Here is a 24,525-nt window from a genome sequence, read left to right as displayed (position 1 = left end):
GTGACTCCCAGCGATGACCCTTAGCCGGGCCGGGAACAACATGGCATATGACAGCTGCAACGACCTCAGTTTCCGCTTAACCGCCGTGAAAGAGGCCCGTTGCCTTTGTACGTCTCTTGTGAAGTCTGGGAAGACCATGACCTTGCTGTTGTCAATCCGCAAGTCCGGCACGTTCCTGGCCCTCTGGAGAATACAGTCTCGATCTCGGAAGTGTAGGAGGCGCATCACTATCGGACGCTGCGGACCACCAGGTTTGGGCGGTCGCGCTGGGACTCTGTGGGCGCGCTCTAGGGAAAAGAACTGGGAAAGTCCTTCTGGAGCCACCTTAGTCCGCAACCATCCCTCCAAATAGGAGACCGCATCCTGGCCTTCCACTTTTTCTGGGACTCCCACGAGGCGAAGGTTGTTACGCCTGGAGCGCCCTTCGCTGTCCTCGGCTCTGAGCTCCAGCACCCGGACCTTCTGCGCCACTTCTGCCAGCGATGCTCTCAGAGTAGCCACGTCTCCAGGCAGGTCTTTCAGGGTTACCTCCAAGGTCGCCACTCGCTCCTTCAGCTTCCTGTGGTCGTCCTTCAGGAGGGACAGGTCCGAACCGATGGTGTCCATTCGCTTTTCAAGAGCTTCCTGCAACGCTACAATCACCTGCATAATGTCACTCAAGGAGGGATCTCGCGGGCGGGCCGAGCCCCCCGGGCCAGGTGCTGGCGCATCCTCCTCCACGAGATGGCCCGGGTCATCCAGTTTCAGTGCATCAAAGCCCTTCTTTCTGCCTCCTCGCACCATGCTGCCGAGTGCCAAGACTGGTGTGCGTCTGTTGCGGCCTCCAGTGATCCAAGGCACCTCTGACCTCCGCTCCGGCTTCGCCGCAGGCGCTCGGCTCCTCCGCGCCTCCACGCTTCTCACCAAGTATGGCACTAGTCCACCAGCCACCCCAGGAAGCAGGTCCCCACTTCACCAGGTCAGAGGGGTTCCCAGGGGTCTCCCCTCCAGACGTGGGGCGAGTTCCCCCCTCTCCGGGACGTCGCAGGCTTTTTCCGCGCCTCTGGGTGCGAGGCCTAGGTCGACCTCTGGTGCGCGGGCGCCTAGCAGTTTGTCGCCCCTGGTCAGGGGGCCGGCTCTTGTCACTGACAGCCAGGGCACCTCCTTGAAGTGAATGGGAGGTCCTGTCACCTCCGCGTGCTCTCCCCGCTCAAGCCCGCTCACCACCGACCTGTAGTGAAGGCAGGCGTCGTTCTCCTCAGGGCGCGGGGCACTAGGGTCGTCTCCCCAGTTGGGGGGTAGGCCCACCACTCAACGAGGCCTCGGGATCACCTGCCACCAATATCACCAGGACAGCCCCCGGCGCACGGGCGGCGCCAACTTGGGATCAGGCAGTCTGCTATGTCCTTGCCCTCCAATCCCAGCAATGCAGCGATGCCTGCGATGTCCTCTACCTTCCCCGGAGTCGGGGGGCCTCTGCCACGATGTGGGCGATGCTTCCCGCTCTTCTGGGTTCCCAGACTCCACCAGCGCCCCCCCGTCAGGCCGTGCAGGTATGGACAGCAGCCGCCATTTTGAGCGCTCCGCACTCTGGGTGTCCCACTTCGGGGCCGCTCACCTCTGATCTGCTGATGATGCGTGTGCCGGTCCTCCCAGGGCGAGGGGTATCAGGGTCTCCGCCACAGTGGCAAGGCGGAACCACCACTCAGCCAGGTCTCGTCGCCGATTGAGCCCGGTCCGTCTCCGTCACAATGGGGCCGCCATCTTGGGGTCAGGCAGCTCGCTGCTGCATCGGCCGCCGATCTCACAAGCGCCACTTTGTTAGGCGAAGCCCCTACTTCCCTCGGCACCGGGGGGTCCCCACTGCAGAGCGGGCGATTGTCTCTGTACTCCTGGGCTCCCCGGCGCTTGCAGGATCCCGTCGTCAGGCGGAGCAGGCAGGGACCGCAGCTGCCATTTTGGGCGCCCGTTACTCCGGGCGCTCCTCTGTGTCCAAAAACGCTTGTTGCAGGCTGCTACAGGGACTCCAGGGCCGCCAGAGTCATCCCCTGTGCTCTCCAGACCCTCCCATGTGTGCCTGGGGGTCCGAGGTCCGAGCCGGGGGTCAGGATATACTTCGGAGCGAGGCGGGAGCGGAGGAGCTCCGGAGTCCCGCTTCCACCTACATCGGCGCCTAAGCCACGCCCCCCCAGCAGTGGTAGCTACCATCACCCTGGTGGAATGGGCACGTAGCCCCACTGGAGGCTCCCTCTTTGCCAAGGAATAGCAAGCTTTGATGCACAAAATGACCCATCTAGAGATAGTCCATTTGTGCACGGCCTGACCATTTTTAGCACCCATGTAGCCAACAAAGATCTGGTCATCCACCCGGAATTACTTTGTACAATCCAAATAAAATGAAAGCGCACGTTTTGGATCCAGACGGTGGAGCCTCTCTTCTTCTTTAGAAGGATGCGGAGGCAGAAAGAAGGTGGGCAAATTGATGGTCTGTCCAATGTGGAAAGAAGTAACCACTTTGGGAAGGAAGGATGGACGAGTTCGAAGGAAAACCTTGTCCGGATGACCAGCCAGAAAAGGGGGCTAAGAAGAAAGTGCTTGAAGATCCTTCACCCTGCGCGCAGAGGTGATGGCCACGAGAAAGGCAGTTTTGAAGGTCAGAAGCCTGAGAGGACAGTTAGTTATGTAGTGGCACAAAGGGAGCGCACATAAGAGATGTAAGAACCAAGTTCAAGTCCCACTGGGGCATTACGAAGGGAACAGGAGGAAAAAGATGAGTAATGTCCTTAAGGAAGCGATTTACAACAGGGGACTTGAAAGGAGAAGGCTGATCAGGGAGCCTAAGAAAGGATGAAATGGCTGAGAGGTAGCCTTTTAGAGTGCCCAGAGCAGAACCCTGCTGGGCCAAAGAAAGGAGTAACAAGAGAACCTCAGGAAGAGGGGCGGAAAGGTGATCTACAGCCTTTGCTGTGCCCCATACCACAAATATGTTCCATCTGCAGGCATATACCGTCTTAGTGGAGGGACGCCTGGCTGCCAAGATAACGTCAAAAACTTCGGGAGGAAGGTCGAAAGCTGTCAACTGTTGCTGCTCAATCTCCACGCAAGGAGGTGGAGAGTGGACAGGTTCGGGTGGAGGACCGTTCCCTGCTGCTGCGACAGAAGATCCTCCTGAAAGGCAGTCGTATCGTAGGATCGATGGCCATGTGTAATAGCTCGGGATGCCAGACTCTTTGTGCCCAATCTGGGACCACAAGATTGACTTGGGCCCAGTCGTGCCTGTTCTTTTTCAGCACTCTGGGTAGAAGTGGTATAGGCGGAAAGGCCCATAGAAGACTGCAACTCCACTCACAACGAAAAGTGTTGCCGAGCGAGTGCTGTCTTGGAAATTCCAACGCACTGAATTGCTGACATTACGCTTTGCCTTCGGTGGTGAATACATCTAACCAAGGCTCCCCCCCTGTTGAAAGAGACTTTGCACCACCTCTGAGTGAAGATGCCGTTCGTGATCCATCATGTACCTGCAGCTGAATTTGTCCACCCTCGCCTTCAGCGAACCTGCCAGATGTTGAACCACCATGGATATGCCCTGATGTTCCAGCCACGTCCAGAGGCGGGGGGCCTCTTGACATGGGGTCCACGACCCCACCCTGCCTTGTTTGTTGCAGTACCACATGGAGGTGGTGTTGTCTGTGAACACCTGCACTACTCTTTCCTGGACAGAGGGAAGGAATGCTTTGAGTGCAAGATGAATCGCCCAAAGCTCCAGAAGGTTGATGTGGAGCCCGGACTCCGCCAGAGACCAGAGGCCTCTGATCTCTGCCTCCCCCATGTGGTCTCCCCATTCCAGAAGTGATGCATCGGTCACCAGTGTGAACTCTGGGTGGGGAAGGGAGAGGGATCTGCCGCCGACCCAATCCTGGTTCGTTAGCCACCACTGCAATTGGTGTGCAGTGCCCTCCGAGATCTGGACGCAATCAGACTGTTTCCCTTGATGTTTGCCCATTAGAACTTTAGGTCCCACTGCAGAGGCAGCATATGCCATCTGGCCTGGTCCACCAGCAGGATGCAGGAGGCCATCAGGCCATCGGGCCCAGCTGCTGGAGGGTCATCCTGACCAAAACCCGGGATAGAGGCTGAAAGATCGGACTCATAGCCCGAATTACACAGACTGTTCGGGAGGATAGACGCAAAACTGCATAGCGTCCAGAACCGCTCCGATGAAGAGGAGATTCTGAGAGGAAGTCAGGTGTGACTTTGGCACTTTGATGGAGAACCCCAGCAAATGCAGAAGGTCGGCCATAGTCTGGAGGTGGGAGGCGACAGCCTGGGGCGGGCCCGTCTTCAACAGCCGGTAGTCGAGATAGGGGAAGACTGGAACCCCTGATCTGCGCAGATGAGCTGCGACCACCGCCATTACCTTTGTGAACACCTGATGGTTGCTGGTAAGGCCAAAGGGGAGCATGGTAAACTGAAAATGCACATGGTCTACCATGAACCGCAAGTAGCGCTGGTGGGGCGGCAGGAGGGGGATGTGAAAATAGGCGTCCTGCAAGTCCAACGGTACCATCCAGTCTCCAAGGTCAACGGCAGACAGGACCTGAGCTAGCGTCAACATTTTGAACTTCTCCTTCCGGAGGAAGTGGTTGACGTTCCTGAGATCCAAGATAGGATGCAGGCCTTTGTCCTTCTTGGGCATCAGAAAGTAGTGGGAGTAGCAACCACGACCTGCTTATGGGGCAGGAACTCGCTCAATGGCTTCCTTGGCCAAGAGAGCCATAACTTCCTGTTGGAGAAGGGCCAGATGATCCTCCGACATGCAATGGTACTGAGGTGGCATGGCTGGGGGAAGAGGGGGGTAGTCTCAAAGCGGAGGGAGTAGCCCCTTCGGACTATCTGCAAAACCCACCTGTCCGACGTGATAGTGCCCCAGTGTAGGTGGTGATGGTGAATCCTGCCGCCACTGGCGATTGGTGCCCCTGGAAGTTCGGACTCGGAGGGTTTGGAGCCTGCTGCAGAGGGGGCGGTGGTGGACTGGCCTGCTCGCTGGCCCCCAGACCCAAGAGGGTGTGTCCCCGGCCGCGCAGGGGCTGAACAGCTTGTGTCGGCCTGTGGCCCTGGGTGGAACGTAGTGGGGCACCCCTTCCGTGGCCATGAAAGGGGCGAAAGCCAGACTGTGCAGGGCGAGTGGTGGAGAGGCCCAAGGACTTGGCCGTAGCCTGTGAGTCCTTGAAGCACTCTAGCATACTGCCTGCCTTGTCGCCGAACAGGTGACAGCAAACAAAGGGCATGTCCATAGGGTAGCATGGACATCCCCAGAAAAGACAGTTGATCTCAGCCAGGCGTAGTGTCGAAGGGCTACCAACGTTGAAATCGTGTTACCTAGCGATTCGGCGGTGTACAGTCTACAACATATGGGAAGCTTCAGCTGTGTCTCTCCCCTCAGCAACTGCAGGAGACAGCACAGCCCGGGCCTGCTCCGGACACTGGGGCAGCACCTGCGCCACCGTATCCCACACAGAGAGGGTAAAACGGCCCAACAGACATACTGTGTTTACCGACCGCAGTCCCAAGCTGGAGGAAGAAAATATCTTCTTCCCAAGATGATCCAGCTTTTTGGATTCTCTATCAGGTGGTGCGTTAGGGAATGCAACTTTGGCTGTGGAAGCTTGGACCACCAAGCTCTCAGGGGTGGGGTGTTGGGAGAGGAAAGTGGGTTCGCCCGGGCTGGGCAGTGGCATCGGGCAAACGTTCTATCCACAGGAGCCCCTGTGTTTGGCCTGGACCAGGTGCCCAAAAGGATGTCGGATAGGGCTTCATTGAACGGCAGCAGGGGCTCCGAAGAGCTCGCTGCTGGCTGAATCAGCTCTGTCAGGAGGTTAGTCCTGACTGCCAACGTAGGTAGCTCGAGGTTGAGAGACTCGCACGCCCAACGCAACACCACTGCATAAGAAGCTCCCTCCTCCGTAGCCACGGTAGGAGGAGACAACATGCCAAGGTCTAGTGAAGTATCTCAACCTCTGGCTTCCCTCAGTTTCTCTCTCCAGTCCGGGTCATAATCCAACTGGTCACTTAGATGGTTTCCAGCCCCCTCCCAGTACTCCTCACCCTCCTCTGGTTGCCAATCTGGCCTGATTGGAGCACCAGGGTAGAACAAGGGCATAAAGGTCTCCATCGGCGCGGATCCGGCATCGGTCGACATCAGTCCAGCTCTGTGTCCAGTTCAGTGTGGAGGCTGGGGTCTACGCCGGCTGGGGATACAACCAGCATCGGCTGCGGACGTGGTGCCGGTGGACTCTGTGTTGGGGCGGTGTAATCAGGTCCACTGGCGCCGATCCGGGCCTGGATCCAAGGGGACCTGCGGTGCCGGGGCCGGAGTCGGAGCCGCCGGCGTCGAATTCCCAGGACCCCCGGCCGAGTCCGCTGGACCACGAAGGCGCGCCAACGGAGTCAGGATGCCCAAAGAAGGCCTGCATCGCTTTGGAAAATGTGCGAAGCTCGGCAGGGCTCGCTCGGGGTCCCCGGACCGGATGGAAACTCAGAGTCGATCCTTCGGGCTCTGCACATGGAGCTAAGGGAAGGGGACCACCCAGATCCCTCGTCACGTCAGTCAATATAAAATAGAAAATCTATACATACTTGTCTTTAGGTATTTTTTCCATGATATTAAGGTCCCACAATGTGTCCTATTCAATATTCAGAGAGCACACCCCTGATTGCATAGTTGCAAGCCAGATGCATACCACAACTGCATCATACCAGTTGCTAGTGTTCACCTGCAGAGGGCACAAGGTTCTGCAATTTGGGCTATCCATCTCAGTGGAGCAGTCAAGACTGATTTGCAATTGGATGGACTCCATATCCACGTACCTTGAAGATATATATGTTTATATATCTTCAAGGGACGTAGATGTGGAGTTAAGAATAGTAAATCTATGCTTCCTCTGTAGGTACTTACCTTTCAATATTTGGATCCTTGATATTTCATCCATGCTAATAAGGTATCGCAATTTTCCTAATCTCGATATTCAATTGTACAATTCCAACCCGGACATTCTGAATCCGAAATTGTCGGGATTGGAAGCAGCTTTTCACTCTTCTTATGTCTATTTTCCCTTCAGAGAGCCAATCCTAGGCTGGAGATAAAAAAGAGCAACATCTGCTTCGAGTAAGAAAATGTAATCCTGCAATGCTTCCTGTCCACATGGATCTTTGTCTATTTTCCACAGGTGTAACTTATTTTGTACAGCCACTTTGCAGTACTAGTAAGTTACTGGAAATAAGTCCCCGTTGAAAATTCAGTACCAGTGGGTACGGGGCATTAAGGAGCCTGTGAGAAGGTTTCTGTTTCTCCTAAGAAGAAGCTTGTTTATTCTCTTTGCACACAAGTTTGTATCAAAACTGTTTTAGGATACTTTAAATGTTTAATATTGATATGATGATGTCACTGTTTCTTGAGGGTTTCAATATCTACATTGGCTTAATGCTTTAATTACTTATAGAGTGCCCTTTTGTGGACATACCATCCATGAACCTACCTGTAAGTCACGTGCTTCAGACAGTTTTAGATCGCGTTCCTTCCAGGCTGAGACCAGTTCTGACCAGGCCTCCTCCATTTTGGACATAGAGTGGTGAATCTCAGGAGTGCCGTAATGTCCACTGCTAGTGAGCTTCTCTCCGGAGTTCTTGAGTGAGGCAAATCTCTCTCCCCAAGTTTCAATCTCCGCCTGAAATAGGGTTACAACAGATTAATTATGAAAACAATACTGTAGCACAATAGATTGCCTTTTACTGTTTTATCCAGGGTTTCATTGGGTGACCCATGATTGGTACAACAATTCAGGGTTTCAGGTTGACCAACATGGGTGGAAGTAATATCCACTGTAATGCAATAAAGCACAAGTTACTACTTGTGTAACGATATATCTGTAAGAGACATTAGTTAGTGATAGATTCCTTACCTTAGAATATCCCCAGGCGTCAGACTGGATCCGGAAACTTTTGCGTAGCAGTACCCTTGCGCGTCAGTAGGCGTCGTCTGCGGCTCCGCGTCCGTCGTCGGCGTCATGGGCGCCGTGATAACATCGTCGGAGTACTCCGAGTGCTGATGTCAGTTCTTAGACACAGCTTTTCCGCGCCAAAAGCAAGCCCGTCTGCGCCCGTACGCGCCCGACCGGGACCAGGGACCACACCCCCTGGCTGTCCCCAACTACAAAGGCTAGTTTACAGGGAGGACTCCTTACTTAGATCTTGTCCCCCCACACCTGCATGCTGCCTACACCACTTCCCCCCTCTTGAAACCCCTCACATATGTCCTCACTGCAAACTTGAGCTAATTGATCCCCCCATCCACTCTGACTCTAAGGATTATCAAATGTTTCTCCTTAACTGTCGATCTCTTACCAAACATAGTTTGGAGATATCGCTGTTGTTAGAGGAACATTTGCCGGATGTGGTATTTTTAACAGAAACTTGGCTTACTCAAGACTCCCAGTTTGATGTAGTGCAAGCCCTCATTCCCGGCTATCAGATAGCCCGTTTACACCGCCCACAGGGCAAAGGTGGAGGGCTGGCTATCATTTATAGGACACTTATATATGTCGCTGCCTAACAGAGTTCATTGCAGACTGTGAAAGTCTCCCTTTCGTCATTGAATTTACTCCCAACAATAGCCTCTCGGGCTTTCTTATCTATCATCCTCCCGGTCCTATAAAAAAAATTCTGACGGATCTGCCAACTGTTGTAGCAGAATTAGTCACCTCCCCCTCAAATTTTACTTTACTGGGAGATTTTAATATTCACTTCGATATCCTGCTAGATACCTCTGCCATGGGAGTCACAACCAGCTCAGCTGCTATGCAACTAGAACAACTGGTGTCAGGACCAACTCACAACAAGGGTCATCTCTTAGACCCAGTATTTAGCAATAGCAAAACTTTAAAGGTCGGCAGTATTAGCCATCTTCCTTGGACTGATCATTTTCTAATTCCTCTAACCTGGTCCACTCCCAAAACCTCACTCTCTTCCCCCTCTCACGTACCACCCGAAACTGGTCAAAGCTCAACACAGACGAATGAATGACCAATCTTATTGCCACCAACCCCTCACTTTCTCTGGTTCCTTGCGTTAACAATGAGCTGTTTAACAATTGGATAACAAGCTCCTTGGACTCGGTACTTCCCTATCGAACCTCCGGTGCTAGAAGGAAACAAAAAAACGCTCCTTGGTATTCTGAAGATCTTAGGGGAAAAAAACGTCTCTGCAAAAGACTAGAGAGGAAGTGGCGCTTATCCTAAGAGTCTACGGACAAAGCAACCTACAGAGAAGCCATTAGGGATTACAAAAACGAAATTAGAGATAAACAATCCACACATTATACGGAAAAGATTAAATTGTCAAAATCCAAGCCTAAAGAAATCTACCAGATTGTGAAAACACTGACCAGGCTGCCATCACCGTCATCAGGCAATGACAACTCTTCCTCTCGATGTGAGGAGCTGGCCAATGCCTTTTTTCTAAAAGTAAACACAATCTACCTTTCCTTCTCTGACCCAGAAACAGATTTGTCTCCGCAAAATCCTAATCCACCGATTACATCTATGGTCTCCCTCCATAACAAATCTCTGGACCACTTCCCAATGTTGCACCTTGACACTCTTGAGACCTTAATCAAATCAAATCAGGCTCACCCCGTGACCCTGCCCCCCCTGAGATGCTGACCCAAGTCAATAAAGCCATTCTTCCCAATCTAATGGAGCTGTTGAATTCTTCCATCATGAGTAGGACAGTTCCACAGTCCTGGAAACACGCCATGGTCCGAGCATTGTTAAAAAAAAACACCCTCGATCCAACTAATTTTAACAACTATCGCCCGATATCACTGCTTTCCTGGGCTACCAAGATCTTAGAGAAACACATCAACATCAGTGTAACTCAGTTCTTCGAGCATAACCACCTGCTCAACACCTCCCAGACTGGCTTTCGCCCAAAACACGGCACTGAGACAGCCTTGTTGGCAGTAACAGAAGAGGCTAGGCGGATACTCGATCAGGGAGGGTCAGTGGCAGTGATCCTCCTTGATCCGAGCGCCGCCTTCGATACGGTCAACCACAAAATACTTCTGGACCGCCTCCTCGATATGGGAATCTTGGGAGAAGCCCTGGAATGGTTCAGGTCTTTTCTATCAGACCGAACCTTCCTGATCTTTGAAGGCACATCGGTCTCTTCGCGTAAGCCTCTGGGATGTGGGGTTCCTCAGGGCTCCTCATTGAGCCCTACGCTCTTTAATGCCTACATGAGACCGCTAGCTGGAATAGTACGTCCGCATGGTATTAACATCATCACCTATGCGGATGATGCCCAGCTAGTAGTCTCTCTCGCACAAAGGAGCAACCCACTACCGCAGTCCAACTTAACAACTTGTCTCGAGCACGTCTAGAGCTGGATGACTAAATCATGTCTGAAGCTCAACGACGATAAAACTGAGCTAATGCTTCGAGGCCCTCCAACTCTCTCCATTTTGGAGCTGTCATGGCCTCCGAGCATGGGCACAGCTCCCACCCCTAGAGATAACATCAAAAGCCTGGGGGTCTGAATAGATAAATCGCTGACCTTCGATATGCAGGCAACTAAAGTCTCTGCGACCTGTTTTGGCCTCCTAAGGATGGTAAAAAAAATCTTGCCACTTCTCCCCTTTGAGGCAAGACAGATAGTCATTCAGGGCTTAATTCAATCTCGTCTAGATTTTAACAATGCTCTGTACCTTGGGGCGCCGGAATACACTCTACAAAAACTACAACGTACTCAGAATTGTGCAGCTCACACTTTACTTGGCACCCCTCGGAGAACTTCAGTACAACCTGGCTTAAGAGCATTAAACTGGCTCCCCATTAGGGACAGAGTGAAGTTTAAATCTCTGTGCATTGCACACCAGACGTATTGGAAATCAGGCCCAGAGATCAACCACTCCTTAGTATCGCCATACGAACCCATCAAAGCTCTCCGATCTTCACATGCCTTCCTAGCCCAAATCCCAAGAATTCGTAGAGCGAGGGCCGGAGGTCGTTCCTTCGCATATAAAGCCCCGAAAATATGGAACACCTTACCACTTCATCTTAGAGCAGACTCTAACCTTCTGAGCTTCCGCAAGAAACTTAAAACTTTTTTGTTCAATCAATAGTGTTGCCTCTCCCCTCTTTTTTCTCACTAAGTACTGATGGTACTTTTTAGCGCCTGGACGCCTCAGGGCATCTGCTAGCGCTCAATAAAAACGATTTTCATTTCATTTCATTTCAGAAACGCAGAGCTATGCCAAAAACCAACACTGGTGCCTTGAAACTAGGGCCCTGAAAGGGGATGACCTTAACCCTAGATATCGGTTTGCAGAACGGGGAGGATGGGTGGGTCGGTAAGGAATCTACCACTAACTAATGTCTCTTGCAGATATATTGTTACACAAGTAGTAACTTGTGCATCTGAAAGAGACACGTTAGTGATAGATTCCTTACCTTAGAATAGATACCCCAGCAATACCAACCCCGGTGGTGGGTCTGCAAACCAATAATCACACCAGAAAGTCCTAGAGGACGGAACGGCAAAAGAAGCCATACCTCCGGACTTGACTGTCCAGGCAATAATGTCTTGCAAACGTGTGCAGCGAGGCCCACATAGCCACCTGGCAAATGTCCTGCAAGGGCACACCTCGGCCCAAGGCAGTTGTAGTCACTGTGGCTCGAGTGGAATGAGCCCTCAGCCCAGCAGGGGGTTTCTTATTTGCCAAGGAGTAACACGCCTGGATACACAAGATGATCCACCGCGAGATAGTCCGCTTGTGTACTGCCTTCCCCTTCTTAGCGCCCACGTAACCAACAAAAAGTTGGTCATCCACCCGGAACTGGCGTTTGCGATCCAGATAGAATGAGAGCGCACGTTTTGGGTCCAGACGGTGGAGCTTCTCTTCCTCTCTCGAGGGATGCGGAGGCGGAAAGAAGGTGGGCAAGGTGATGGATTGCCCAATGTGGAAGGCCGTGACTACCTTGGGTAGGAAAGAGGGCCTTGTCCGTAACACAACCTTGTCCGGATGAACTGAAAGGAAAGGAGGTTTACAGGATAGAGCCTGGAGCTCACTCACTCTCCTGGCAGAGGTGATGGCTACCAGGAAGGCAGTCTTCAAAGTGAGAAGGCGAAGAGGACAGTTGTGGAGTGGTTCGAAGGGAGCACACATCAGAAATGTAAGAACTAAGTTCAAGTCCCACTGAGGCATCACAAAGGGAACAGGTGGAAATGTGTGTGTGATGCCTTTGAGGAATCGATTTACAATAGGGGACTTGAACAAAGATGGCTGATCAGGCAGCCTTAAGAAGGCTGAAAGGGCAGAAAGATAGCCCTTGATAGTGCCCAGAGCAGAGCCCTGCAGGGCAAGAGAAAGAAGGAAGAGAAGAACCTCAGAAAGAGGGGCAGAGAGAGGATCCACAGCCTTTGCTGTGCACCATGCCACAAATCTGTTCCACCTACAGGCGTATACCGACTTTGTGGAGGGACGCCTGGCTGCCAGAATGATGTTACAGACTTCAGGAGGCAAGTCAAATGGCCTCAACTGTCGCTGCTCAATCTCCAAGCATGGAGGTGGAGACTGGACAAGTTCGGGTGTAGGACCATCCTCTGCTGCTGCGACAGAAGGTCCTCCTGAAGATGCGGACGAATCAGGGGATCGACTGACATACTGAGTAGCTCGGGATACCAGTACCTTCGTGCCCAGTCTGGAGCCACAAGGATGACTTGTGCCCGGTCGCGCCTGATCTTCTTTAGCACTCTGGGCAGAAGTGGTATAGGCGGAAAGGCGCACAACAGACCGCAACTCCACTCGCAACGAAAAGCGTCTCCAAGCGAGTGCCGCCTTGGAAATTCCAACGCGCAGGACTGATGACATTGCGCGTTCTCTTCGGTGGCGAATAGATCTAACCAAGGCTCTCCCCACTGCAGAAAGAGACCTTGCGCCACGTCCGAGTTCAGACGCCATTCGTGATCCATCATGCACCGGCGGCTGAGTTCGTCCGCCCTGGCGTTTAGAGAACCTGCCAGGTGTTGAACCACCAGAGTCACGCCCTGATGTTCCAGCCATTGCCAGAGGCGCAGAGCCTCCTGGCATAGGGTCCACAACCCCACCCCGCCCTGTTTGTTGCAGTACCACATAGCGGTGGTGTTGTCCGTGAACACCTGCACTACACTCCCCCGGACAGAGGAGAGGAATGCCTTCAGTGAAAAACGAATCGCCCGCAGCTCCAAAAGGTTGATATGGAGCCGGGACTCCGCCGGAGACCAGAGGCCTCTGATCTCCTTCTCTCCTATGTGGCCTCCCCAACCCTGGAGGGACGCGTCCGTCACAACTACGTGCTCCGGTTGTGGAAGGGAGAGGGATATGCAGCTGACCCAATCGCGGTCCGTGAGCCACCACTGCAGCTGTCTCGCAGCGCCCTCTGAGATCAAGACATGGTCGGACAGGTTGCCCTGATGCTGGGCCCACTGAAACTTCAGGTCCCACTGCAGAGCCCGCATCCGCCAACGAGCGTGATGCACCAGAAGGATGCAGGAAGCCATCAGCCCCAGAAGCCGCAGCATCAACCTGACCGAAACCCAGGATAAAGGCTGGAAGACTGGAATCAGAGCCTGTATATCCCGAACCCGCTGTTCGGGTGGGTAAACCCGAAACTGCGCCGAGTCGAGAACCGCTCCGATGAAAAGGAGCTTCCGAGAGGGACACAGGTGTGACTTCGGCACATTGATGGAGAACCCCAGCTGGTGCAAGAGGTGTGCCGTCGTCTGGAAGTGGTTGAAGACTGTTTGGGGCGAGCCCGCCTTCAACAACCAGTCGTCGAGGTAAGGGAAGTCTGAAATCCCTAACCTGCGCAGATGAGCTGCGACCACCGCCATCACCTTCCTAGACACCCGTGGGGCGCTGGTAAGGCCGAAGGGGAGCACGGTAAACTGAAAGTGCTCGTGGCCTACCGTTAACCGCAGGTAACGCCGGTGGGCCGGCAGGACAGGGATGTGGAAATAAGCGTCCTGCCAGTCCAACGCTGCCATCCAGTCTCCTGGGTCCAGGGCAGCTAAGACCTGAGCCAGAGTCAGCATCTTGAACTTCTCCTTCCGGAGGAAGCCGTTGACGTTCCGTAGGTCCAAGATAGGGCGTAGACCCCCTTTGCCCTTCTTGGGTACCAGAAAGTAGTGGGAGTAGCAACCACGACCTACTTCTGGCCCAGGAACGAGCTCGATGGCCCCCTTGGCCAAGAGGGCCGAAACTTCCTCCTGCAGAAGCAGCAAGTGATCCCCCGATACGCGGTGGTGTTGCGGTGGCATGGCTTGAGGGGTCGTCTCGAAGGGGAGGGAGTAGCCCCTTCAGACGATCTGCAGCACCCACCTGTCTGAAGTGACAGTGCGCCAGTGAGAGTGGTGATGGCGAACCCTGCCCCCCACTGGCGTCACATGGGCCGAGAAGCACGGACTAGGAGGGTTTAGAGGCGGATGCTGCGGGAGAAGGTGTGAACTGGCCTCGCCGTTGTCCCCGACCGCCTCCACGGCGATTTCCACGGCCGCCACCGCGCTGGAAGTTAGTTTGCGGCGAGTGGCTGGCAGCACGTGTGGGGACGCCCCTTCCTTGGCCACGAAAGGAGTGAAAGGCAGCCGTTTGCTGGCGCGGGGCCGAGAGCCCCAAGGACTTGGCCATAGCCCTGGAGTCCTTAAAGCGCTCAAGCGCATGGTCTGCTTTGTCGCCAAAAAGGCGACGGCCATCGAATGGCATGTCCATCAGAGTGTTTTGGACATCTGCCGAAAAGTTGGCGGACCTCAACCAGGCGTGGCGTCTCACTGCCACAGTCGTTGCCATCGCTCTGCCCAGTGAGTCGGTGGTATCCAGCCCACACCAAATGGAATATTTGGCTGCATCCCGGTCGTCCACGAGGGCTTGGCAGAGTTTGGCCCGTACCTCCAACGGACACTCTTGCAGCACTTCCGCGACCGTCTCCCACAGAGAGTGGGTGCAGCGGCCCAAGAGGCATGCAGTGTTGGAAGACCGCAGTCCCAAACTAAGGGAGGAGAATATCTTCTTTCCATAATTCTCAGACCTCTTGGATTCCCGATCAGGCGGAGCCGACGGGAATGCGGTCTGGGAATTGGAGGCCTGGATGACCAGACTCTCGGGGGTGGGGTGGGTGGACAGGAAACATGGGTCGCCCGGGGCCGGGCGGTGGCGTCTGGCCACGTTCCTATCTACGGGTGAACCCGTAGCGGGCCTGGACCAAGTGCCCAAAAGAACGTCGGTCAAGGCCTCATTAAAGGGCAGCAGAGGCTCAGCCGAGCTTGACTGCGGTTTAAGGACCTCAGTGAGGAGATTAGTCCTCACGGCCGCGACGTGGAGCTCAAGGCCCAAGGCCTTGGCAGCCCTCATCAACACCACACTATAGGTTGCCCCCTCCTCCGAAGCCACGGTAGGAGGGGAGACAAAACCAGTGTCTGGAGAGGTGTCCAGGCCACTGGCCTCTCCCAGTTCCCCTGTCCAGTCCTCTTGAGACTTACACTCTCTGGTCAGAGGGTCCTCAGACCCCTCCCAATCCTCCTCAACACCCATCTCCTGATACTCAGGGTTGTCAATCAATGGGGCCGACTCATAGAAGTTGAAATTTCCAAGCGGCGTCGAAAGCGGCACCCAGTGGCGCCGTTCCGACGTCGGAGCCAGAGCGAAGGAGGTATCGGGGGCAGCACCGCCCGAGGATGGCGCCCGAGGCGACACCTGACGGACCGACGCCGGGGGGGTCGTAAGGTCCACCGGTGACGATCCAGAACCCGAAGAGGGTCCAGTGAGATCCCGCAGCACCGGGCTCGAAGGTGCTGGCGGCGTTGGGGACCGCTGTACCCTGCGGCGCCGGCGGTGTCGGGAAGTGGGGCCCTGCGGCGCCGGGCCCGAAGCCCCCGACCCGCTAGGGCCCCCAGACGGGTCCGCTGGGCCCGGAGGCGCCGCGGAGCCCGTCGGAGGAGAAAGGGACCTCATGGCCATGAGGAAGCGCTCGATCTCCTCCGGCGTAGCGTCTCGCCCAGGGACCAGAGGGTGTGGAGCAGGACGCGGCGCCCGCGACCCCGAAGGAGCCGCGTGGGCGGTGTCACCCGAACCCCCGGCTGCATCGCGTGAGCGTCGGGGGGAGTCAGAAGAGCGATGACGCCTCTTTGACATCTTGTGCTTCTTACCTGACGACGACTTTGACCCGGAGGAGTGGTGGCAACTCTCGGAACTGTGGTGGCTCCGAGCCTGCGACCTGTCCCTTGACCTCCCGTGGGACCGGGACCTCTCACGGCGCGGGACCGACTGCCGGAGTTCGAGTCGCCTGCGGGACCGCTCCCGCCTGGCTTTCGAAGAGAGGGCCCGGCAGTCGGAGCAGGCCTTGTCATCGTGGTCAACGCCTAGACAAGTTAGGCACAGGTGGTGCGGATCCGTGACCGACATCGTGCGGTCGCAATCCTCACAGTGCTTGAAACCAGGCATCCCTACGTCACCGATCGGAGTCGAGAAGACTTCGAACAATGATCAAAAAGATCCAAAAAAGTTGGTCAAAAATTGACTAAGGGTTACTGCTTTTTCCAGATCTGCGATTGCTGGCGCGGAAAAAAGAAGAACTGACGTCAGCACGCGGAGGCGGCGCCTAAGTACTCCGACGGCGCCATCACGGCACCCACGACGCCGACGACGGACGCGGAGCCGCAGACGACGCCTACCGACGCACAAGGGTACTGCTACGCAAAAGTTTCCGGATCCGGTCTGACGCCTGGGGATATTCTAAGGTAAGGAATCTATCACTAACGTGTCTCTTTCAGATTGTAAATTTGCTTTGCTCTTGCTGTCTATTTCAAGTCACTCAGAACCCCTCGGTAAAAAACATCCCTGTAATTCACTGTTATCCATCTATATTTGTGTATGTTATGTATGGCTCTCACTAAGAGACATTAGAATGAATGTCAGATTCTAAATCTGGTAATTCACTGCTGTGACATAGCAACAGTGGAATACAGATCTTGTAACTCACAGTTCTACGTCATAAAGAAATTCCAGGCTGCTCTGGTTGGGCACTGTAAGAGTCTGTCAGCAACATTGGACATCAGGAAGCACAGCTTCTGTAGGGTAAGGAAGGCAAGGCACAGAGCAGTGGGTGTGGGTGACAGGAGGCCACTTTTTTTTATTTGGGACAAGGAGAGACATCATATTAAATATCGCTATCCAATACTTCTCTGCCCTTGCCTTACAGCTGATAGACAGGACAGGTGATTTTTTGGGCCATACATAACATAACATTATAGATGAGTAAAAAGTGTATCACTGGGATTTTTTCACCTATATTTTCTAATTAAGGCAATCTATTACAGATGAACGCAGATGAGTGCACCTATCCTGTAATGCATTTCAAGGGCTGATGGAGGAGGAAAGTCCAGGAGAAGAATATGTCAATGTTATTGACGTTGATGTGTTTATTTACTAAGTATTGCATTTATAGTGCATGACGCTACTCACAGGAGCTACGTGATACTTTACATATAACAATTCACCAGTAGAACATCTTCATAACTTCAGATTCTGACTGCATTCTGGGTGAAATTAGCGTAATCTCGTTCTACCTACAAGAAGGGAGTATAATACAACAGCCTGAAAAGATGTGTTTTAAGACTTTTTCAGACGGTAAGGACGTTTATAATTGTACTTGAGGATTCTGGAATCTGGGCCCCTAGTGGGGGGGGAAGTGGGGACTAGGCTGGAAAAGTCTGCTTTACAACACTTTGCGATTGCTTCGCGTTTTAAAACACCAATGTCAGTCTTGCATTCCTCTTAGTTTCTGTCACCCTGTGGTGCGGAGTTTTTTCTTGCAAGTGGTTTGGGACCTGTATACAACTGATGGGCGCAGGGCTAATCTTTATTTAGTTGCAGCCACGGACATTCATTAACAGAGTTGGAGTTAATATGCGCATGGATGCTGCCGTGTGGCGGACGGTGGAAAATCCATGCATGAGCTTCCATCATTACTCAGGCTGAGACTTTTCATCGCCATTTCAACTGTGGGTCATAGGAGACATGCTCCAATGAGGAAGAAAGGCAACATGGGCCATTCAGCCCAAATAATGATCCACCTAATCTTACAGAATAAAGGTAAGCGTGAGTTAGATTAAAACAACCATGAAATTGATGCAATTAGAACTCTGCAAATAGTCAACATCGTAAAAGCACAAGCTATTGGTTTTAGTAAAAGATGTATGGCAAAGTTTGGAGTCAGTACCCCGCACAACTCCAAAGTGTCTCCATTGCCTTGTTAACTAAGACAGACATGTCACTCGAAAATGGAAAGGGATTCTCACTCATCAGGAATTCACTCCTTTTTTGCTTCACTTAAAGTGATGACACGTGTGACGGGTATGCCCAGGAATGGCCCCAGCGCAGTCACGAACCAGAGTTTTTCTTTATACGTTTTCAGGCTTTTTGGTTCCTACATGCTAAACTCTTGCCAGAAAGATAGCTCTGTGGATTAGTGTGCTCGGTGCATAATTTATTAATAAAAAGAAGTGCCAGGATCCTCGTCAGGAGGCCACAGCAGTTTGAACCAACCATTGCCCCCTCAGCTCTGCCAGTGACAGCACCAACACAGCTACTAACAATCACACTCCTACAGGAATGCCATTCAGACGATTTCAGGCCCCTAAAACTGTTGAATGGCTTGGCATTAGCAATTTCAATGTATATTGCATTAATACACAACTGTTGTTGTGTTAATCTCCAAATTATACAAAGGAGCTCCACCATGTGGCAGACTGTCATAAGTGCCAGTGTTGACAATTAAGAGCTGGTGCCGAGCACCGGACACCACCAACTTAAATTAAACACTGGTGTGCCTGCTGCAGAGTCATGTACCTGTTTAGTACTTGGGTGCAAGATAGCTCTGTGGATTAGTGTGCCCTCTGCAGAGTCTTGTATGTGTTTGGTACTTGCTCCCAAGTCCCACTCTCATTAGAGTGTAGCTTACTCTTCGTTTCAGTTCAAGTCGAGGGAAGATAGCACGAAGAGTCAATGTGCCTGCAGCAGAAAGCTGCTTGTAATTTACAAATTGTAGGTTCCCTGGTTCCAGTGACTTAAATCAAGGTCCGCTGCTGGATATGAGACACTTAAAGGCAATCCTGATTTTTTTCTCCACTCGGCAGTTTGTGTTTCGAATCTTTCCCAATGTATCTGTAGTTACCAAAGTACCCCTTCTGCACTTGACTCTGAGTAGTAGCTGTAGTCAAGCAGTCAAGGTTCCCTCGGGGATGTAGATACAGATCACTGAACAAAACTCATAACCCAAAGTGCAAACAGTGCGAACAATAAATCAATGTCAGCCAAATACTTGCTTTTATAAGAAAAAGTTGTATTTTATGATTAACTCTACACATGCAAAGAAATGTGACATTTAAAAGAAAGAACACGACCCCCCTTGAAGTTGAGGCACTAGTAGCTGTAGTGTCAGGCAAATCCCTGCCCCACCCTCCTTTGTGTAACATGTTTGGGGTTACTCCGCATTCACTTGTGGGCGCACCCCGGAAATGCACATTTTGGGCTGTACTCAAAAGTTCACTTTGTCTCATCAGGATTTTAGTCAAATGTGTCCATGTTGCCGCAGCACCTTCAACAGAAAATCCCCCGAGGCCCAAATACCTACTTCAGGTTTTTATCCACCCTTACAGCACGGAAGTGTTCCGTGTTACAGCGGGTGCCCTGAGCTTGGGCACTTGCGAGATCAGATACTTCTTGGAGAAGTCGGGCTGCTTGCAGTACTCACTGAAGTGTCAGTCGGGTGCTGGTTCACTCTCCGGAGTGGCGTGGCCAGCTCCCACCATGATCGGAGCAGCTTCCAGCTTGCAGAGATGATGTAAGTCAAGCTCTCCCGAACACTGGGAATTCAATCCTTTGGCACCCGACTGGAGTCCTGCGAGGGAGTGTTGTCCTCCCGGCGTACTCCTGATCCTCGGTAGAAAGTCAGGGCAGATCTCTTAGGTAGGCCAGACCCGTTGGTCGCAGCCTCACTCCAGTCCAGGTTGACGGCCCGAAGTCTTGGGTGATTTGGTCCCAGCAGCCCCTCCTGGCACACAGTGTTGCTGCGGTACACTCTGAATGCAACGTAGACTTCTCAGGTGAAATCGCCCACACTACGGAAGCCCATGCTGGAATATGGGGCTGCAGCTCAGGTGTTCACAAGTTCTGGCAAGCTGATCACACAACAATTTCATTGGTGGCCCCCTCTGACTTACCGGGTCAACACAAAGAGGATGTGTGGGCTTGGCGCCTGCCACACAGCAGTCAATACTTGGCTCATTGTACGACAGACATCGCCTGGTATATGCGGGTCACCGTAAACAGTTCTGCATACAGCCTATTGCCTAATCAGTGCACAGACAAATCCTCACAACTTGCACCGGGAGTCCTCACGGTAGGGCTCCCCACTGAACCTTGCTACCTCAAGGACATTCTTCTTCCTCACAGGACATACTAATCTTGGCCAGCGGGCAGGCGCTAGCGCTCCAGGCTCTAGGGCAGGTGGTCTTGGTTTCCCTTAGTGGGGTCCCCTCACCCAGCAGGGAAAGTAGCAGGTCTTGGTCCCCGGTCCTGGTCGCAGGCAGACGTCTTGCAGAGCTTCCCCTTCTCACTCAACCCAACTGGCTTCTTGACAGTTGACACATTTTTGGTGACTCAACCCCCCCTTCTAGAATTCATTTTTCAGACACCAAATATGATTTAGAGTCTGAATCTTTGAAGTTGTATGGTGGGGTTTCTGCTTCTTTTGAAGTGGACAATTTTCTCTTACTTCTTTCCTCATAAAAGATGTCTGTGACAGAAAGCAAGATTTTGAAGCTGAATGTCTCACAACACCAGTCATGGAGTGATCAGAGTTCACACCTGGATATCAGCCAGAGTGTTATGTGCCCTACTCTTCACCAGGCAGGCCTGGGTTTCCCAAAATGGAACTTAGGGTCCTCCATATAATATACTATTGAAGACACACTTACTTAATGTACATTCACAGCACACTTATTTGCAAGCACCAGTACCTCCATGAATTGTGTTGTTACATGTAGATGTGCATTCAGTACACACATTCACCATATGCGCTCTGCACAACAGGGACAACTGCCCATCATGTATTGTTCTCCACGCAAATCCACATTCACCCAGCAAATGCTCTCTTGAGAATGCACTGCACACACTATATCTTTCATGTCATGTATTCCTCACAATCATACATACACCCAGTACATGTACAAGGCACACATGTACTACATAGTACACCTCTATCACTGCACTGTACCCTTCCCAGCACACTCAGACGTGAGTCCCAGGCTCTCCACATCACTGGAGTCAAGCTATCCAGGCTGAAGAAGGCTGATAGCCAGAAACCGGTCCTTGGATGCTTGATTCCGGTCTGGGAAAGACATGGCTTGGTAGTTCGGGCTGGACTGTTCCCATGAGGCACAGGGTCAAGGCGGATTTGCATATAGCCATTGTCTGACCTAGGGTGGTGTGGAGTGCAAAAAAACGATGGATTTAGGCCCAGAACTTTGTACTGGGGTGAATGTAAGACATCGTTCTGCATTCTGTCCATCAACAGTGTTTTTTGCAATTTTCACCCCGAGTGGGCTGGGTATGCTCAGACATGAGTCCCAGGCTCTCCACATCACTGGAGTCAAGCTATCCAGGCTGAAGAAGGCTGATAGCCAGAAACCGGTCCTTGGATGCTTGATTCCGGTCTGGGAAAGACATGGCTTGGTAGTTCGGGCTGGACTGTTCCCATGAGACACAGGGTGAAGGCTGATTTGCATATAGCCATTGTCTGACCTAGGGTGGTGTGGAGTGCAAAAAAACGATGGATTTAGGCCCAGATCTTTGTACTGGGGTGAATGTAAGACATTGTTCTGCATTCTGTCCATCAACTGTGTTTTTTGCAATTTTCACCACGAGTGGGCTGGGTATGCTCAGACGTGAGTCCCAGGCTCTCCACATCACTGGAGTAAAGCTATCCAGGCTGAAGAAGGCTGATAGCCAGAAACCGGTTCTTGGATGCTTGATTCCGGTCTGGGAAAGACATGGCTTGGTAGTTCGGGCTGGACTGTTTCCATGAGGCACAGGGTCAAGGCTGATTTGCATATAGACATTGTCTGACCTAGGGTGGTGTGGAGTGCAAAAAAACGATGGATTTAGGCCCAGATCTTTGTACTGGGGTGAATGTAAGACATTGTTCTGCATTCTGCCCATCAACTGTGTTTTTTGCAATTTTCACCCCGAGTGGGCTGGGTATGCTCAGACGTGAGTCCCAGGCTCTCCACATCACTGGAGTCAAGCTATCCAGGCTGAAGAAGGCTGATAGCCAGAAACCGGTCCTTGGATGCTTGATTCCAGTCTGGAAAAGACATGGCTTGGTAGTTCGGGCTGGACTGTTCCCATGAGGCACAGGGTCAAGGCTGATTTGCATATAGCCATTGTCTGGCCTAGGGTTGTGTGGAGTGCAAAAAAACGATGGATTTATGCCCAGATCTTTGTACTAGGGTGAATGTAAGACATTGTTCTGCATTCTGCCCATCAACTGTGTTTTTTGAAATTTTCACCCCGAGTGGGCTGGGTATGCTCAGACGTGAGTCCCAGGCTCTCCATATCACTGGAGTAAAGCTATCCAGGCTGAAGAAGGCTGATAGCCAGAAACCGATCCTTGGATGCTTGATTCCGGTCAGGGAAATACATGGCTTGGTAGTTCGGGCTGGACTGTTCCCATGAGGCACAGGGTCAAGGCTGATTTGCATATAGCCATTGTCTGACCTAGGGTGGTGTGGAGTGCAAAAAAACGATGGATTTAGGCCCAGATCTGTGTACTGGGGTGAATGTAAGACATTGTTCTGCATTCTGTCCATCAACTGTGTTTTTTGCAATTTTCACCCCGAGTGGGCTGGGTATGCTCAGACGTGAGTCCCAGGCTCTCCACATCACTGGAGTCAAGCTATCCAGGCTGAAGAAGGCTGATAGCCAGAAACCGGTCCTTGGATGCTTGATTCCGGTCTGGGAAAGACATGGCTTGGTAGTTCGGGCTGGACTGTTCCCATGAGGCACAGGGTCAAGGCTGATTTGCATATAGCCATTGTCTGAACTAGGGTGGTGTGGAGTGCAAAAAAACGATGGATTTAGACCCAGATCTTTCTAATGGGGTGAATGTAAGACATTGTTCTGCATTCTGTCCATCAACTGTGTTTTTTGCCCTTCCCAGCACACACACAACCAGGGCAAAGTCACTACTTCTGCGCTACACAGAACTTCCACTTCTACCTGATGTAGGCCAGGGGTGAGTTATGCACACAGCAATGGTACTGTTAAAAAGGTGAGTGAGTCTATAGGCCTCACTCTAGTGAACAAGATAAAAATGTCCTGTTTGCTACTACTGATCATTACACAGTATGCTGCTACCACAGAGCGTGTGCTGCTTAACTCCAGGTGAAAGCAGTAGCCCTCCACCACTATGAAGATAGCTCTTTGTGCACCCCTCCCAGTCTAGCAAGACTACAGACCATGAGACAGGTCCATGTCATGGCACACACATGATCTGTGTTCAGCAATAAGGATCCAGACACGAGTACAGCTGGGCATTCAATGAAGAGGTATGTGTCTTTACCATGCAGAGGATTTTTCTGTCCCAATAATGACATACAACACTGGAATACTTGCACAGGCTGCAGATATCTGGGGCAACTTCTGGAGCCATGGCTGAGCCTAGCGGGCGCTAACGAGCATGTTGCTAGGCAGACATGGTACTGGAAGGAGGGTTAATCCCTGGCATTTAGGGCAATCTTGCAGTGCCAGGAGGAATGGTTTGACAGGTTAGTATTTGGACCATTTTTTTCGCTTTTTGCAGGCCCATTTTATGGTCTGGTGGGGCAGTTTTACCGTTGATTTTCCTGATATTATCACTAACGTTTACTGCAGCAAGCATATATGCTTGCAATCTCCGATACCTTACAGTGCAACAGTACAGCATGTCTGTACAAGTTCAAAACTACCCCAATTTGAAAAAATGGGCCACTGGTTCGCTAAAGAGGGCCACTGTTTTTGATGCCGGGGCAGTTTTTCCATCTCAGGCCTAACCTGGACGCAGGCGAAAGCCTTGGCGATTCTTTGTTTTTTAGAGACGGGGTGGGAGGGCTTGGTGAGGGGGCAGAGAGCTTCTAACAGGCGCATGCATCAAGGTATGATTTTGCGAGTCCTTAATTGCGATTATGTAAATGTAAATGTATTGCAACTTATATAGCGCACGTATCACCCGAAGGCATCAAGGCGCTTGCCTTGGGGACCCGTCCTGGCTTTTCCCTGTGAGATAACCCCTACTGGGCATCCCCAAGGTGAAAGCCAGGCATCCCGCAGCGGGTGGGCCGCCGTAGTGGAGATTAAGCAAGCTATTGCCCAGAGTTGCAGCGTGGGACCCCATGATTAAAGTAGGCACCGAGGCGAGAATT

General features: G+C 52.3%; 1 protein-coding gene across 1 annotated transcript in view; it reads right to left on the bottom strand.

Annotated features, from left to right (window-relative positions):
* Nucleotides 1–24,525, bottom strand: part of SPTBN5 (spectrin beta, non-erythrocytic 5) — a 2,284,272-nt gene that overhangs the window by 516,272 nt on the left and 1,743,475 nt on the right. The window contains exon 47 of the mRNA XM_086937224.1: nucleotides 7,515–7,703. Coding sequence (XP_086793350.1) covers nucleotides 7,515–7,703 — 189 coding nt within the window. The remainder of the gene's footprint in view (nucleotides 1–7,514; nucleotides 7,704–24,525) is intronic.

Source organism: Lissotriton vulgaris, chromosome 9 (assembly GCF_964263255.1).
Source record: "Lissotriton vulgaris chromosome 9, aLisVul1.2, whole genome shotgun sequence".
NCBI classification, from domain to species: Eukaryota; Metazoa; Chordata; class Amphibia; order Caudata; family Salamandridae; genus Lissotriton; species Lissotriton vulgaris.
The sequence above is the reverse complement of the archived record's forward strand: the minus strand, read 5'-3'. Positions and strand labels throughout refer to the sequence as shown.